The sequence below is a fragment of the Palaemon carinicauda genome, chromosome 27 (genome assembly GCF_036898095.1).
Source record: "Palaemon carinicauda isolate YSFRI2023 chromosome 27, ASM3689809v2, whole genome shotgun sequence".
Classification (NCBI taxonomy): domain Eukaryota; kingdom Metazoa; phylum Arthropoda; class Malacostraca; order Decapoda; family Palaemonidae; genus Palaemon; species Palaemon carinicauda.
Window position 1 is genome coordinate 8,797,838 of NC_090751.1, and position 16,850 is coordinate 8,814,687.

The window sequence follows — 16,850 nt, forward strand, 5'->3', positions numbered from 1 at the left end:
ATGAAACCTGATTATTTGTTGACTTTAATAGCTGGAAAGCATAGGCAGGGAATTCAGGTTAGGCTTACCCTAAGCCAAAATTAAAATTCGACTTGCAGACAGCTTCTTGGAACCAATTAAGTCTGTAATTTGAGGACCATCTGTATATAGATATATATTTTTATTTTGATTCATACTCACTTGGGAATTTGATATGGCGTTTAGATATTAGAAGCCATGTAAGCCATGTGTCTGATATGATTGTTAACGTTGTAACCTTCATTCTATTGTTTGGATAAGATAATATTTTCTCTTTTGTAGTAAATTATCCACATTCTATTCATGGTTATCAGAAATGATAACATGTTGGCACCACGGTCATATGAATTTGCTTTAGAATTTGTGTTAACATAAATCATTTGTTATAATGACGACTGTTCAGTAATTTGATGTATTACTGATCGTGATTGATAAAAACTGACAGCTTTAGCATTAATATATTTTGTTTTGAATCAATCTCTCTCTCTCTCTCTCTCTCTCTCTCTCTCTCTCTCTCTCTCTCTCTCTCTCTCTCTCTCTCTCTCTCTCTCTCTCTCTCTCTCTCATTAATTTTAAAAGTGCAATCTACCAGACTCCCATTTTTTAGAAATGTTTTTCTTGAATAGGTTTTTAATGTAAATGGATTAAAGCTATAATTTTATCATATTGTAAAGAAAACAGGTGTTTATCATTTAAAAGCAACTTTAGAACCAATCACTTACTATGTGGGTTAAATATCCTGCCAACGGGATGACTATCAGCAATACGGTGCCATACCACAAGACTGACGTCATCACTACCACAAAGAAGTAGCCATAGTCTTCATTTACAAATGTATCCCATGGGAAAGATGTTGCATTATTCTGGTCCTGTTCAAGAAAAATTGAAAAGAAGTGCATAACTGTAAAAACAAACTCGATAACTTGTTACCAATTTAGGCCAAATTAATCTTTTTTACATTTTACTTAGTCTCAAATTCTAAAAAAATTAGGTTCCAGTGTTTACTGGGCATTATTTCCTGTTTGTCCTTCATCATTTTCTTCAACTTGAAGGTTATCTAAATGTTTAACATGTGAAAGAATTGCATACCAGGATTTAATTAGACGGGCCACGTTACCAGGTGTTATAGGATCTTCAATAATGCTTTGAATTATTGATAATTTGGCACTCGGTCTAAGCAAGTCTTGTAAATTTTGTACTCATGAAAGCATCTTGTTGTTTTGCCTATTGCAAAGCAATGCATAAGAATTATTCATAGTTATTATAAAAGCTACACTACTACAAAGCCTTGCTAATAGATTTGATTTACAGTTTAAATTTTCATAGGGCTATCATATTAACTTTCTGGTAATTGTATCTTGATTTTCTTGTTAAGAAGTGATTTTCTCCTTTTTGAGATGGATGCATTTTGCAGCAATCTCAGTTTGCCCTGAACAAAATAGAAAGCCCATAGGAGTTCTTGTGAATTATTATTTGAATTAGATACTTTACTTCCACCTCAGGGTTAGAATTATTAGCATTCAGGTCTGTCCACTTTTTGTGCAGTGCTAAAGTGCAACAGCACAAGAAAGGAATAAATACGAGAAAAATTTTATTTTTGTGTGTGGAAAATAGGATTTCCAGTTTGATTGAAATAAATTATCTCTTTCTGACAGCCTTCATGAAATTTTACTTCACTAAAAACAGGTCTTTGTTGGTAGTGAGCAATACTGACAGGAAAAATTACATACCGTATTACTAAAGTATCAAACTTAAAATATGCTTTTCAACCAGATAGTAAATCTTAAAACTTATTTTAGATCTCAAAAAATATAGCAAAAATTCATACAATTCTGTACTTTACAGTAGGTTGGTGTAAGAAAAAATAAAATTTTGATTCAATGTGTATTTTCAGCCTTGATTTTATGCTGCTTAGATGTTGCTACCTAGGTGTCACCTTTTTAGGAAAAGGGTCCATGTGGTGTAACTATTTTAGTTTTAGTTCATGTCTCTTAATACCTGTTTCTACACTCGCCGCTTAGCTTGCATGTTTGGGCAATAGGTATTTTATTCCTGCTTTAAAATTACACCACAGTATAGAATTGAGGAAATTGCCTTGAAAGCACAAATAAGGGACTTTGACGAAGGAAAAATCTATTTCTGGGTGAGGAACCTGTGTCGCCCAGTGAAATGCTCCTCTAGCACCATTTCTAAGGCATAGTTATTGCGGAATATACCAGAGAAAAAAAAGAGATGCATGGAATGCCAGGAATAAACCTAGCTCGCTCTCTCTGAGTGTCGGTATAGAAAACTGGGGCGTGATTGAACCACGACCATAAATCCCTCACCAATTAGACCTCTCCTTCATCAACATCCCCCCTCTCTTCCCTTACATCTCCCCACCCCCTATCCTCTTTCTTCCTCAGCACAATATCAGTACATTTTAAGTACATTATTAGGAAGCAAATTTGTCAACTATTATGAGTACATTTTAAGTAGAAATTACAAGGTGATATATGTACTTGTCAGAAATACTTGTCGCCACGAGTAGCACTTGATAACAAGTGATAAGCTGCAAAATAATGTTTTATCAGTGAATGAGTATCACTTCAGGTGAACAATAGGCTATATTTTCATATTGGAATTATCTATTATTTTACTCTTTAGGCGTTTGAGACCTGGTTAGATCGGCTGGTTTAGGATTTTAACGTCTTGGGAAATTTTTTTATTTCATTAGTTATTTTTGATAGAAAATCTAATTACTTGGAAGAAAAAATTCAGGGTATTGTTATTGATGTGATTGGAAGTACAGTATAAAAGAAGTTATTACACATATAATTTACATCTTTATCAACCCTTTACACATGTTAAGGGTTTCTCAGCATACAGTATTTTTTTTCTTTTTATAACCAAGTATTCAGAAGTTTTAGATCGTTGATATTCATAATAGATTAATGAATATATTTTTTATTCCACTTCCCATTGGCTATCTGCAGTTATTAAGTAAGTCATTATCATCTCCTACTCTTATTGACACAAAGGTCCTCAGTTAGATTTTGCCAGTCGTCTCTATCTTGAGCTTTTAAATCAATATTTCTCCACTCCTTATTTCATACTTCATGCTTTATAATCCTCAGCCATGTAGGCCTGGGTCTTACAACTCTTCTAGTGCCTTGTGGATCCCAGTTGAAAGTTCAGTGAGCTAATCTCTCTTGGGCAGTGTGAAGAGCATGCCCAAACCATGTCCATCAACCCTCACCATGATATCATCCACATATGGCACTCAAATAATCTCTTATAAATTTATTTTCGTTTCTAATCCTGTCCTGCCATTTAACTACCAATATTCTTGTGAGGGCTTTGTTTTTAAATCTACAAAATCTGTTGGATATTGTTTCATTGTCATACTACGACTCATCTCCATACAGTAACCCTGATCTTACTAAACTAACATATAGCCTGATTTTTATATTTGGTTTTAGGTGATTTGATTTCCAAATTTTACTTAACCTAGCCATATTCTGATTTGTTTCTTTCTCCTTAATTTTAACTCGGTTGTGTTTGCTAAAAGACAATGAGCCTAGGGGGAAAACCTAAATCATCGTCATCATTTATGTTTTAACTGCTGAATTAAGGCTGAATCTTCATAGTATCAACTTGATTTGGGTATTAAAAATCCACGGCCATATATCATGTATAGTATTCTGTCTAAATGTGAAAGCTCCATATTTGGACATGAAGTACAACATAATTATGACTGAGGATTTTTAGTATTCAAGACTTAGAGACATTATGGAATTATCTTTATCAGCCAATCTTTTACATATATTGCACATCTAGTCTTTTTTATTTCATGCCCTCTTAAGCATACTTTGTTTCAAGGTGACTTCGTTTCCAACAGTTCAACCACACATTAACCTAGCATACATTTGCCTCTTTCCCTCCTTAATGTTTCAGCTTCATACACTGTGTTAGGCAGCTTCTAGAAAAACACATGTTTGGCAATCACGGTAACCATACATGGTTGTAACCACCAATATATTTATTACACACTTATAGGGATAGGGATTTTGAGAAGAGCATATACAAGAAAAAAATCTCTAAAAGAGTATATGCTAGTAAATCAACTTACCAAAATGACGTCATGGTAATCCTTGATGCAGTAGGCATTGTATGAAGCTATGCCAAGTGCCCAAACTACCCATATCCATAGTAAGGAAACTGCAGGCTGAAAAATATTGATTCATTGCATGAGCTTCATGGTTAGTTTAAAAAAAGTCAATTTTATATATTTATTTCAAGACTTTATCTGTTTCTTTGAGTATAAATTCTAAATTGTTTTCATATCTTTTTATATATGGTATCAACTAGAGCTAACCTTTATGAAAGTTATACAGTATTATTATGAATTAACCTTTTTTTATTGTTATGCCCTTCAAGGTAGGTTTATAAATCTCCCATCAATTGATTTTGAGATATGTCTTGATGTGACTAGTCTTAGATTTTTATTTTTGAAAATAATGGGGAGAAAAGCAACCTACTGAACTAGCCTTAGACATAAAGTACTGTATAACAAGATAATAGATTTAACAAAGTGAACAACCACATGTCTCTACCTGTAAATTTTTAGTCCACAGATTAAAAAAAATCCCTTTATAAAAAAGGAAGAATAAACTTACTGAAGCAAATCCTATGAGGAGTAAAATAGCGATGACTGTTGCAAAGATTCCCTCTCCAAGTCCTACAAAGGACCTCACTTCAAGATCTGAGTTGAAAGATTATATAAATTTTTCTACCTTACAAATAAGTATTCATATTCTAATGTATTTTTACTGCTACAATAGTGAAAGCTAGAAATTAATGTAATAGAGAGAACATATAACAAAAGAAACTTAATTAACCACTTATATATAAAAATCCTTGTGAATAAAAAAAAAAATTGGATAAATTAAGATTCTAATGCAAAAAACAAATTACTGCTTATGACTTATTGAAAGAATGAAAAATAAACTCCATTACAGCCAGGTTGTAAACTGGAATTCTTTAACATTTTTATTAATTTTGTCATAGTTATGAACATACAGAACTTGTTATATGCTTCCAGAGCTTAATGCCAGGGATGTGGAAATAGTATACAGCACTCGAAAATTCTCTCTCTCTCTCTCTCTCTCTCTCTCTCTCTCTCTCTCTCTCTCTCTCTCTCTCTCTCTCTCTCTCTCTCTCTCTCTCTCTCTCTCTCTCTCTCTCTCTCTCTCTCTCTCTCTCTTTTTATTGGAGTAATGATTTTTTATTGCTTACCATCATATTGGCAGACGTCTGGTATTGTCGTGTTATTCGGGTCCTCACATATTTTTGTCAATTCATATACCTTCCATGAATAAAAACCCAATGTGCCCATTGATGCCAGCTGTGGTATTAGAAGAAACAATTGCATGTTAATTTCTGTAACATAACTTGAAAAACGGAATTTTGCCCATGTAATATTTTTTTTTTTTATTTCTGTACTCACCTGATGTTACTATTGTTTCTTCTCCAGAAGCTCTGTTTTGATGTTTTCCCAAAAAATTTATGAAATATTTTCAAATTTTTTTAACTTTCAACAGATACACGCCCCCAGTAAAGTAACGTACGGTAACAATCTAGCAGTTAATGGCAATTAGTATGCCAATAGTTTCCCTGTTCTTCATTTTGGAAATCGAAAGTTCAGTATTTCCCATTCCTTGACATCACGAGTAAAAACCAACCATATGAAATTCATGACCAGAGTCTACAAAGTTCTGTACAACTTTATAGATTGTAAGAGGAGTGTTGCAAGCATTCAGGCTATTGTGAAATTCAAACTGCAAACTAGGGGACTGATAATTACTTTCAACATAGGCATTCAAATGTTTTAAAACTACTGTAAGTAATGTTGGAGTTATAGAACTGGGGTGTAATTGAACAGGGCTAGGGTTACTATTGTACAATCACTTCACCTAATGTTAGTAGCATAACAAATGCTCCAACCGGTGCAAAATGAACCTCTTGCTAGCTAACCTGTTAAAAAAAATGAACAACCTAGCTGCTATGTAAGGGATAGTCTTTGACATAAACAAAGGAAAAAACAATACCACTTGGGTGTGTCCCTCCATGAGCATTAAGGTTAAGAGAGAATTTTAATTTTAAGGGACACACAAGCTAAAGTATGTAGTTTGTCTTCAAGAAAATGGTTGAGGCATATTATGCTTCTTTGGTCTGCTTACAGTCAAACACATTACCCAAAAAGGTTACTTTTTTCCCTTGGGTAATAAATGACTGTCTTGTGGTTTAGGCAAAGGAGGAACTGGTCAGTTTTCAGGAATGAATTGATAACATTTTGTGATGGTTTATTATCCATGTTTTTAAATTCCAATGAAATTCTTTGATGAATACAAATATTGACTAACTGCAGTTGCAAAACTTCTCTAACTTTCAACTCAGCAATGTGAATTGTTAAATTTGAGGTATTCTGTAGAAAGTATCCCATATAATTAATTGAATTTCTAGAACATTTTATCTATATTTCATTAAAAACATTGATGCATGTTTGATATATAGCTAAACAATTCTTCTTCTCTCAAGGCGTTAACTACTACACTGCATTTGTTCAGTGGCTACTTTCCTCTTGGTAAGGGTAGAAGAGACTCTTAAGGTATGGTAAGCAGCTCTTCTGGGAGGAGGACACTCTAAAATCAAACCAATGTTCTGTAGTCTTGGGTAGTGCCATAGCCTCTGTACCATGGTCTTCCACTGTCTTGGGTTAGAGTTCTCTTGCTTAAGGGTACACTCAGGCACACTATTCTATCAGATTTCTTTTCCTCTTTTTTTGTTAAAGTTTTCATAGTTTATATAGAAAATATTTATTTTAATGTTGTTACTCTTAAGATATTTTATTTTTCCTTGTTTCCTTTCCTCACTGGGCTATTTTCCCTGTTGGAGCCCCTAGGCTTATAGCATTCTGCTTTTCCAAACAGGGTTGTAGCTTAGCAAGTAATAATAATGATAATAATAATAATTCTGGCTATTTGCACTGCATCTTCAAGTTAATATATCCTATCTTGATATTTTTAAAATTTTTAACTTTGATAATTTAGTTTTTCTATCAAATGATATGATTGAAATTTTTCTGTTTTCAATTGATAGTATTGTTGTTTATGGCACATAACTGTATCAGTAATCGTGATCCTTAGTACTGTAGTGTGATTTATCAGTTTGGAATTGTTTTAGTGGTTATGATAAATCAAATTATCTCGATTATACTAACTGTGTGTTTGTTGAACAAAATGTGGTGGTGGGATTAATGTCCCTGCAATCTATTTTTAATGTTTATTTACATTATTTTAATGTTTTTGGCTTTATGAAGCCAAAAATTGGTCTGGTCTGTTTTCTCTCCAGATAGATGTCCTCAAAATTAGTACGGTGCAGTATTTACCAATTAAGAAGGTTTCTATACTGAATATATGACCTATCATAATAGCCAGACTCTCTCTCTTTATATTTACAACAATCATACCTGAAAAGAACTAAGCTCTTGAAAATAAAATGAGGGAAATACAATACAGTACTATATTGTTTATAATCTTTTTCATAAGTACTAAGGTTGTTGCTATTATCATATTTTTTAACATTTGCAAGTACAATTTTGCTCATATTTTATGGATCTAAGTTCATACAGAACCAGAATAATAAATAAGAGGCTCATACAAGTACTGTATGAGTTTTTTTTATTGTTATTCAGATTTCTTGTCAAGTTTTTGCACTTGGTTTTCTTAGAAATAGATTGAAATAAATTCCAATAAATAACATTATACTGTATTAGGTATATTGTAAGTTACTATATCAGTGTGTAATACAGTATATATATGAGGAAGCAGGTGGAGAAAGTTCTCTGCGACCAAAATGACTTGGTAATTTGACTGTTCCGTCGTAAAACTATTATTGGTGGGTAATAAATCCTGTGACTTTATCTATCACATTAACATAGCATGTCACCGTCCCTAGGAATTTCCAAAATAGGAAGTTATTGTTAAATCTTTTCAGCAGAATGTTAATGGATAATAAGATAAGTTAGATTTAAAGTCTGTTTAGGCATTCTCCTTAGAATCAGAGGAAGGAATTTACAAATAGAATGTTGGAGTCGTATGTGATGATGTTTTCTCCTTTTACTGTTTTTCACTCTAAAGTTTCCTTATGAAATGAAAGCCAGAGCTGAAGTGATATTTAAAAACGTTATAGATAAGTCTTTGACCTCGGGTTCCCCTTCAGTTGATATTCTAGTTTGAAATCCTATAAAATTCAGCTTTTAGGAGACATGGTTTTCCGTCTTTGAAAGTTGTTTCAGATATAGAATTACAGTAGTCCTAAAATTGCTAATCAAGCATGCAAAGCTGTCACTTCTTAGAGAAGGGAAAGTTTTCATTCTTACTTGAAGAATTTAAGGAAATTGCAGAAGGTCTGTAGCTCTTTAGAAATTAATTATTTTGCTGATTCTAGTTATATATAATTATTTAGGCTCTAGCACTACTCAAGACTAGAGAACAATGGTTTGATTTTGGAGTGTCTTTCTAGAAGAGGTGCTCACCATAGCTAAAAGTCTCTCTTCTTCCCTGACTAAGAGGAAAGTAGCTGCTGAACAATGACAGTGCAGTATCGAATTTAACCCCTTGAGTGGAGAAGAATTGTTTGGTGATGAGGAAAGAGGAGAATTTGTAAAGAGTATGTCAGACCATTTGGTGTATGTGTAGGTAGAGGAAAAATGAGCGGTAAGTAGAGAGGGATCCAATGTAGTACTACTGTATCTGGCTAGTCAAAGGACACAATAAGTCTCTAACGGTAGTGTCTCAATTTGTGGCTAAAGCTCATAAGCAATTTAACTGATATTTGTTCCCATACTAACAAACCTTCCATTGTTCATAACAACTCCAGGTTTGTATTAGGGAAAAATACAAATGATCTCCGAATTTGTCATTTGTTCCCATACTAACAAACCTTCCGTTATTTATATAAATAACTCCAGGAAAATACAAATTATCTCCGAATTTGTCATTTTAGATCAATTTAAATGTGTAAATCATGCAGTACAGTATCCAAATTTTCTTTGGAACTAGCTCAAACATATAGTAACTATCTTAATAGATTTTTTCTTTGTTAGACATAAATGTTTCAGAGATTTGGAAATACTTGTTGATTTTGGGAACATCTTGTGGGTCCTCTTTCTTTATCAGAGTAGCATATCCAAAGTGATTGATAAATATAATTTTAGAATGTAAAGTACAATAATTTGATTAATACAGTAGTGTTCTTGTTTCTCTATGGGTGTCCTATATTCATACAGTTCAAGGTATTCTCACTTTTTATCTTGTAACATATTTCTCTTGACTACTGCTTTTTCCTTTCACCATATTCCCAAACCATAAAATTTTTGCCTGAATTTGAATACTTCACAGTCACTCCTGTTGTTATGTGATCTTCCTAATACACTTTCATTAATCCTAAAATTTTTAAGTTACATCCCTTCAGAATCTCCATTATGGTTTTAGGTGCCCATTTCTGTGATGCAAGAAGTGTTGGACTCCTACACAAACTAATTTTTTTTTCATTTTACACACAAAGTACTTTTCTTTACCAGTATTTTCCATTTTATTATAATTTGTGCTAGCATGTCCAGTTTGTCAACAAGAGGACTGATCTCTTGGCTTTTTTGTTTTGGAAAACCTGATTTGACAGTTGATTTAAAAATTTCTTTTACATTTCTTCCACACATGCAATACTTTTCCAGTGCCCAACAATCATTAGTTCTGTTTACTTTTCTCACGGCAATGCATCTCTTTTATTTTGTTTATCAGTGTTGTAAGTTTTACATCAATATTTATCCCAAAATTTAAAATTTCTAAATTTCTTTCTTTTTGATAGACTTAGGGCTCAAGTACAGACAAAATTGAGATAATGTAGTGGGTAATGGTAATAACCTTGATGTTGGTATGCTGTAATGCTTTGTCTTTTTATTGACTTGTGCTTAATAAGTAGACAATTTGAGTACCCCCTCCGGATTGTGAAAGCGAAGTGTTATTTGAGGTATTACTGTAGTAATTATAATTGATGTCTTCTACTGTATTTGTTAGTAATTCCAATGTAGATTGTTCAAGGGAGCTAGTTCTGGGTATTTACGATCCTCATTCTCTTTTGTATCTTGTTCCCGGGGCACCACTGTGATTTAGACATTTCTTGTGAGGAATACGAAGGCCTTAGTGTTTCTCTTATGGAAAATTACGTTTTATGGTCGCTGACCAGATAAAGAGTTCCAAACATAAAAGGAAAGTGGGAACTAGCATTTAGTTGAGGGGAAAATCTAGAGAGACTAGGCTAGTTGATTATAGTGGGGATGACAATGATAATGCCACATCAGCCAATAATGAGCTTTCAAGTCATGACTGTTAATTGCCTTTCTAAGAACCTCTCACTTTAAAATTACTAAAGGTTGTTTAGTTTTCCCTAATGGTGTGAATGAAGTTGCTAGTACCTCAACTGCTAAAATGAGTCCCTTGCTTAGTGTGGACGCAGTGGTTCCCTTTCAAATTAAACCAAAGGGAAGTCCTGCAGTTGAACATTTTAGACAATACACCAGGACAGGAAGATGAGGATAAAGATAATATGGAGAAAGAGGTTGACTGTAGAAAATGGATTTCTGAAAGGTATCAAAATATGCTACTTAATTTAAGTTCTGGTTCTTCTTTATTCTTCTAAGTAATTGGAAGCTGACCCCTCCAAGATGATGTGTACCCCTCAGTTTTCTCAGATTTTTATTAATTGGAAAAGTAGCTATTCTGTATTAACATTTAGTTAGAGACTTATATGAGAAAATCAATTGCCTAACTTTGTTAATGATTCATATCTAATTACTTCTCTTGAATCCATCATTAATGTTGATAAAATGGAATTTTTAAATGTAGGGATTGCAAGATCTGCATTTCTCGAGAAATGCTGTTTGTTTTGGTAATAAAGTGGGGAACATTCTGGAAATAATCTCTCTTGCTGGTTGTATTGTAAAGGTTAAGTATTATAGGAGAGAAGTTTGCAGGCCATCAGACTCTGAATATTATTTTGGACTATCTAACTTGTTTACATGAAACTATTTCTGATGGGGCTTCCAAGATTGCAGCAGCCTATGTGTGTTTTGTGATCAAGCATGGGGAGGAAGTGTGTTCCTTTAAGGTTGGTGAGACTGTCTGATGTGGAGAAACATTCCTTGATTTTTCCCCTATTTTGGGTCCCGTAGTAGATGCAAATAAGATTGATAAGGTGACTACAGAAGTGAATACCAAGTCTCGAAAGTGATGCTTTGAGGTCTCTTTCTAGGAAATTCCTTCAGTTTGTGAATGGTTTGAAGGTACACCATTCAAGAGGCTATGTTTGTGTCTGAGGACTACTCCACACTTCATCATGATGATGGTCCCATCTCCAAATCGATGAGATTTATGGGAATCAGGGTTCTTTTACAGTATACCTGGATGACGGGCTATATTTGAATGCTTCTTTGGAAAGGATTCAAATTCAACAGTTGGAGTTACTCAGGTTACTGGAAATGTTGGGAATCCTGTTCAATATGGAAATGTCTTCTGATTCAATATTTTTGTGTGTGTATCCTAGGTGACTTCTCATTGCCTGTTTCTTCAGTTTCTGTATATTGTAGTTAATCCTAGTGCTTTCTTAATTTTACTTTAATCTTGGGCTCTCCTAGCCCACTGTCATCACATTCACTGTTGGTCCTTGTTATGTCAACATCCTCAATTTGATATATATTAGTTTAATTAATACATAATTACATCCTTTGATCTGACTTTGATTTTTAGCATTGAATTTTTAAAGTAATGTTTTATGCTTTGTTCTTTATTCTTGTTTGTTAAATAGCGAGTGAAAGATAAACCCTGTTTTAATGGTAATTGTAGATATGCGTATTAGGAGAAACGGGCAGCTTATAATTTTGGTAAGGTAACAGATCAGATTTGACTTGGAATAACTATACTCGGCTAAGAACTGTTTCTCAGAGAGTTTATGCTTCTTCTGATAAGGGTGAAAATTTAATCATAAAAGAAATCCTGTTTGGTACAACCGCTGTCACTCACTGACCAAGGAAAAGGCAACCATTTTGGCGTATATGTTGGACAGTAAGCAGTCGTAAGAAACTCTATCTTCCTCATTCCTGTTTTTCTGGAGCTAAACTAACTAACTTATCTGTTTGGTCCCATGAAATTAAAATACCGTACTGTACCTTGATGCTTATGAAGGTGTAAATCAAATGATATTTTTCCTTTGTTTTTCCTAAAGGCAGCTGATTTCTTAGCCCCTAAGATGTTTGTTATTTTTTCAAAAGTTAGAAAGATGAGGATCTTTTTGGACATGTTGGAGAATTGGTAATGTTACTCCATAGGATGAATGTATCTTGTCCTGCTAATTACAGCAAATTTCTATAATTCCCTTATTATCTCAAGTTTTCTAATGTCTTTTGGCAAAAAAATTTGAATAGCTATGTTGAAAGTAATCATCTGTGCTATAATTTACAGTTTGGATTTTGCAAAGTCCATGGAACATGTGATTCCCTTCATACAATTTCCAACACTTAACAGAAATCCCTTGATTATGGTCTGGAAGTTTGTATGATTGGCCTTGATTTGAGTGCTGTCTTTGATTGTGTTAATCATCAGGCCATTGTTTTCAATCAGGCCATTGTTTTCAATCAGGCCATTGTTTTCAAACTTGAACATCATAATTGGATTTTTTAAAATAATAGATTGCAAATAGTAGTTGTTGATGGACACAATAGTGAGTATAGGAATGTAATATCCGGTGTTCCTGAGGGTAGTATTCTCGGCCAATTACTTATCATTCTACAGTATATATGCATCTTTGGTTTGGGCCGAAAAGTAAGCTTTGTTACATATGCAACTGATACTATTATTTGCTTCAATTTCATCTCCTGTATCTAACTAAATGGTTACTGAATACCTCAATAGAGATCTAGCTAAAATCAGTGCATCGTGCAATTTATGGGTCATGAAGTTAAATCTTAACAAAACTCAAAGTATGATTGTAAATAGAGTAAAGGACATTAGCTCCTCAACATTTAGATCTTTGCATTGACAATGTCTCTCTAAGTATTTATATATTTTCTTTAATTCTAAGTGTGATTCTTGATGGTGAAAATACTTTTGAAAAACTCATTTGGTATGTTTCTTCAGTTGCATCACAAGGCACATTGCTACACAGTATTTTAGAACTTTTATCCCAGCTGTGACCAGATTGTGGAATGATCTCAATCTGGCAGGTAAATTGTTGGAATTTCAGTTCAAACTTTTTGTAAAAGTTGTGTTTATTTAAGTTTTGTTCTATAGTTTATATGCAACCGAACTACTTTAATGTTTTTACCGACCCTAAAATTTTTTACTCATTACTTATTCTGTAAATACTTAATTTGCCATTTCATTATTTCTTTTCTTCAACGGGCTACTTTCCCTGGTGGAACCCTAGGGCATGTAGCATGCTGCTTTTCCAGCCAGGGTTGTAGATTGACTTGGAATAATTACCTCATCTCCTTTTTTCTGTTAATGTTATCTTTCCTCTATTGTTTAGTCAATTAAAATCAAATTTTAAAAGATAAGATATATTCAGGACTTTAAATTCAGTTTTGATAATCCGTATATATATAAATTTTAGATTTAACTTTAGTGGATGAGATTCTTGACTTAAACTATAAGCATTGAATAAGTAAATAAACTGTCATATTGTGACATAAAACTTACAATTGCGAACGAGGAAATGAGGATCCCTGAGATTATTATTCCCTTGTAACTGCACATCTTTTACAAGTTCTTTGCAATAAAATTTTTAAAAATTCTAATTACTAAATTTCTTGAAGTGAATGTATTTTCAAAGACTTTTGCCAATGAGAAACATTATCCAATTGTTAATTCAACTATTTCTTTACTGAATAAGGATGTTGAAAGTGTTTCTGGAAAATTGGCCACGTATTCACTCTAGTTGTTTGTTGAACACTAGCAGCTCTCTCCTTTTCATGATCGATCTACCATATTAATCTTTACCTCTTATCTAATCTTAGTATTTTAACTGTTGTTTTATCATGATAAGGAAAAGGCAGAGATACCGGAAATGGGCGTAGATTGTTAGAAAAATACTATCAGATAAAAAGTTTTATAGTGTATTGTGAATAAATGTACAGTGTCTTGCAATACAGGCTTATTACACAAACATAAAACATATATTGTACATCGTAAGGTCCACATATCACATAAGAAATTTAGCTTCATATCTACAAACATCAAACCATTAAAAAAAATATTTAACTTTTTACATTATCTTGACATATATTCCCTTATAATACATAATGTGAAATATCACACAATAATATTTTTCTGCTAGCACTAAAGTTCTAGCAAACTACTCTAAATCGGACTTCATGATCAACAATAACAATGTGTACAAGTTTACTTTTGTTATCTTTTCATATTAGGTGAAGTACGTTTGGTGGAAAAAATGATCCTATTCAAATATACAGCCTAGTGATTATATCAGAATTAATTCACTTTGAAACTTGAACAATAATAACTTTTTAATAATTACAGACTTCCAGTTTAGCCGTTTCCATTCTTGTTTTGCTGGAAGCATAATCAGAGGCAACAAAGCTGTCATCAATTCAGAATCTGTTTTACATCTCGCATTAGTTAACAAGAAAAACAGGCCCCATGCCAAGTTGCTCATTATGAGCAATAAAAGGTGAGTAAGTGCAGGAACTAATGAGTTCATTCCATATCATCAGTACTTATATATAAGGTATCATACACTACAAAATATTTGATTATCAATCATTAAATACATATTTGTACAATGATTTCTTATGAGCGAACATACATTTGTATCACAAGATTGATTAATTATTAAACCTTGAAAATTAATGTGAAAAAGTCAACACGTGCAGATAATGATATATAATTTATGTAGATTCTAGTTTGCTGGTCTATCCACTAATTAATTGTTTTACCAAAAAGGCCTAACAATTTTAATACTGGATTGATTTGGCAATATTTATACATCGTGGTTATAATTTACGACTTACCAGTACATTAGTTATATTTTCTGTAGTAGGGGTTAAATATAGACTATTTTTATATTCATGATGGCTTCCTATTCTGCACTCCATTTTTATTTTTGATAATTTAACATGCAGTATTAGAAACAAGGGTATAGCCTATGTATCTAATGTTTCCATCAGTGGCCTGCGATGTTTATGTATAACTATTTGGATTGCCAATTAAAATTCTCTATGATAAGCAAATGAAATTCATATGAATACTTATCCTGTACTGTATAAAGTATTGAACATTTTATGTAAATTTATTGGTAAATTTTAATAATACAAAGAAAAAAATGACTAGACATTCTGTAACGTTTATACTTCAACTTTATTCATATCTATTTATTTAAGATGGAACTATTGATGGGGAAGCAGAAATAACTGAAAATGTTGTTGGTTATATCAACTTACAATAAGACTTGATTATGTTAAATTGTTCCCAAATATTTTTTAACCAGTTTTCCTTTTCCTTGTAAGAAATACAGTTTTTCCATGCTTTTAATAAACATTCTGTTAAAATATGACACTTTAAATATGGTCTTTACATAGTAGTAGTTTTGAATAGGCAGGTACTTTAAAATCCTTGAGAATATTTAAAACAATTGATAATTTACTTTCATGAAAATGATACATTTTTATATAATAAACTGTAATAATGTTATTTTTATGAGCAGTATGACCATTGAAACATTTTAATTTTAATCTTTAAAATTTTAAAGACTGGAATCAAGAAATAAAAATTTGCATTTACTACTTGGTAAGGAAGACAGTGGTCTTTAAAGGGTAATGTTTTAAGTGACCCATCTCTAGTATGATTAAGAATAAATATTGTAAAGCATTTTATAGTTTTCAGGATTTAATTGGAGACTGAACATATATATTTAGAAGCAAATAACAATCATACACCAGCAGCCACTTGACGTTGTATTCTTTGCAAAATCCGATGATCAAGAACTTTTTGCCTCGCAACAGTTGCAAGTCCTGCTATTAATCCTACTGCACCTGTAACAGCTTCGAATGTCCAAAAGTTCCGCTCTTCTATCCATACAACACGATCACACCTTAAAAACAGATGTGATTTAAAAACATGATTATGGTGTGTAAACTATATATAAGTAAAAATTTTGTCTTGCTGTCTAGATACTACAAAATTACTCTAGCTCATTACATTAATATCTTGATTTTAAACATAAGACTTACCCGGTAGTTATATATATAGCTTACGTCCCTGACGTCACGGCAAAAAATTCAAAACTCTTGCCGATTGGATAGCCAGATGTACCACCCCTGCACCCTAGCGAGATACCTAGGAACCATTCCAGAATTCCTCATATCTTCCCTGCCGTCGCTAGCGGCGACATCGTTGATATTCTGCTCGACAGATTTCTGATATTTATTAATCTACTTTGGTGATGTACAAAACTTTGGTTGTTAACTCCCGCTTGTTTGAATTTACTTTTGGATATTCTTGGATACGTTTGGATTTAGAATATTTTGACCCTTGCTTGTTGATTTCTCTCTAAAATTTTCAAAATGGCCCCCCTATAACTTTTAGGATGTGTGTGAGTGGGTGTAAGACCCGAATGGCTAAAGCCTCTCTCGATTCCCCATTCACTCTGCGTTAAATGCAGAGGTAAAGAATGTGATTTGGGTGATCGGTGTGATTAATGTGTTCTTTTGTCAGAGAATG

The 16,850-nt window shown here is 32.9% G+C and overlaps 2 protein-coding genes and 1 long non-coding RNA gene across 6 annotated transcripts in view; 1 reads left to right on the top strand and 2 right to left on the bottom strand.

Annotated features, from left to right (window-relative positions):
* The window catches only part of LOC137620520 (uncharacterized), a 53,273-nt gene extending 39,201 nt beyond the window's left edge, over positions 1–14,072 (bottom strand). Inside the window, exons 1-5 of one of the 2 annotated variants that reach the window (XM_068350711.1) lie at positions 13,812–14,072; positions 5,296–5,404; positions 4,677–4,762; positions 4,130–4,225; positions 741–887 (exon numbers count right to left, since the gene is read on the bottom strand). In XM_068350711.1, coding sequence (XP_068206812.1) covers positions 741–887; positions 4,130–4,225; positions 4,677–4,762; positions 5,296–5,404; positions 13,812–13,868 — 495 coding nt within the window. In that variant the 5' untranslated portion in view covers positions 13,869–14,072. The remainder of the gene's footprint in view (positions 1–740; positions 888–4,129; positions 4,226–4,676; positions 4,763–5,295; positions 5,405–13,811) is intronic. The other variant, XM_068350712.1, reaches the window with a different exon arrangement.
* The window catches only part of LOC137620523 (uncharacterized), an 83,065-nt gene that overhangs the window by 37,075 nt on the left and 29,140 nt on the right, over positions 1–16,850 (top strand). Inside the window, exons 3-4 of one of the 3 annotated variants that reach the window (XR_011040073.1) lie at positions 14,652–14,802; positions 16,014–16,256. This is a non-coding gene — a long non-coding RNA (uncharacterized lncRNA). Of the gene's footprint in view, positions 1–14,651; positions 14,803–15,171; positions 15,308–16,006; positions 16,257–16,850 lie in introns of those variants that run through there. The other 2 variants (XR_011040072.1, XR_011040074.1) reach the window with 2 other exon arrangements.
* The window catches only part of LOC137620522 (protein JTB-like), an 85,707-nt gene continuing 84,855 nt past the window's right edge, over positions 15,999–16,850 (bottom strand). The window contains exon 4 of the mRNA XM_068350713.1: positions 15,999–16,221. Coding sequence (XP_068206814.1) covers positions 16,059–16,221 — 163 coding nt within the window. The 3' untranslated portion in view covers positions 15,999–16,058. The remainder of the gene's footprint in view (positions 16,222–16,850) is intronic.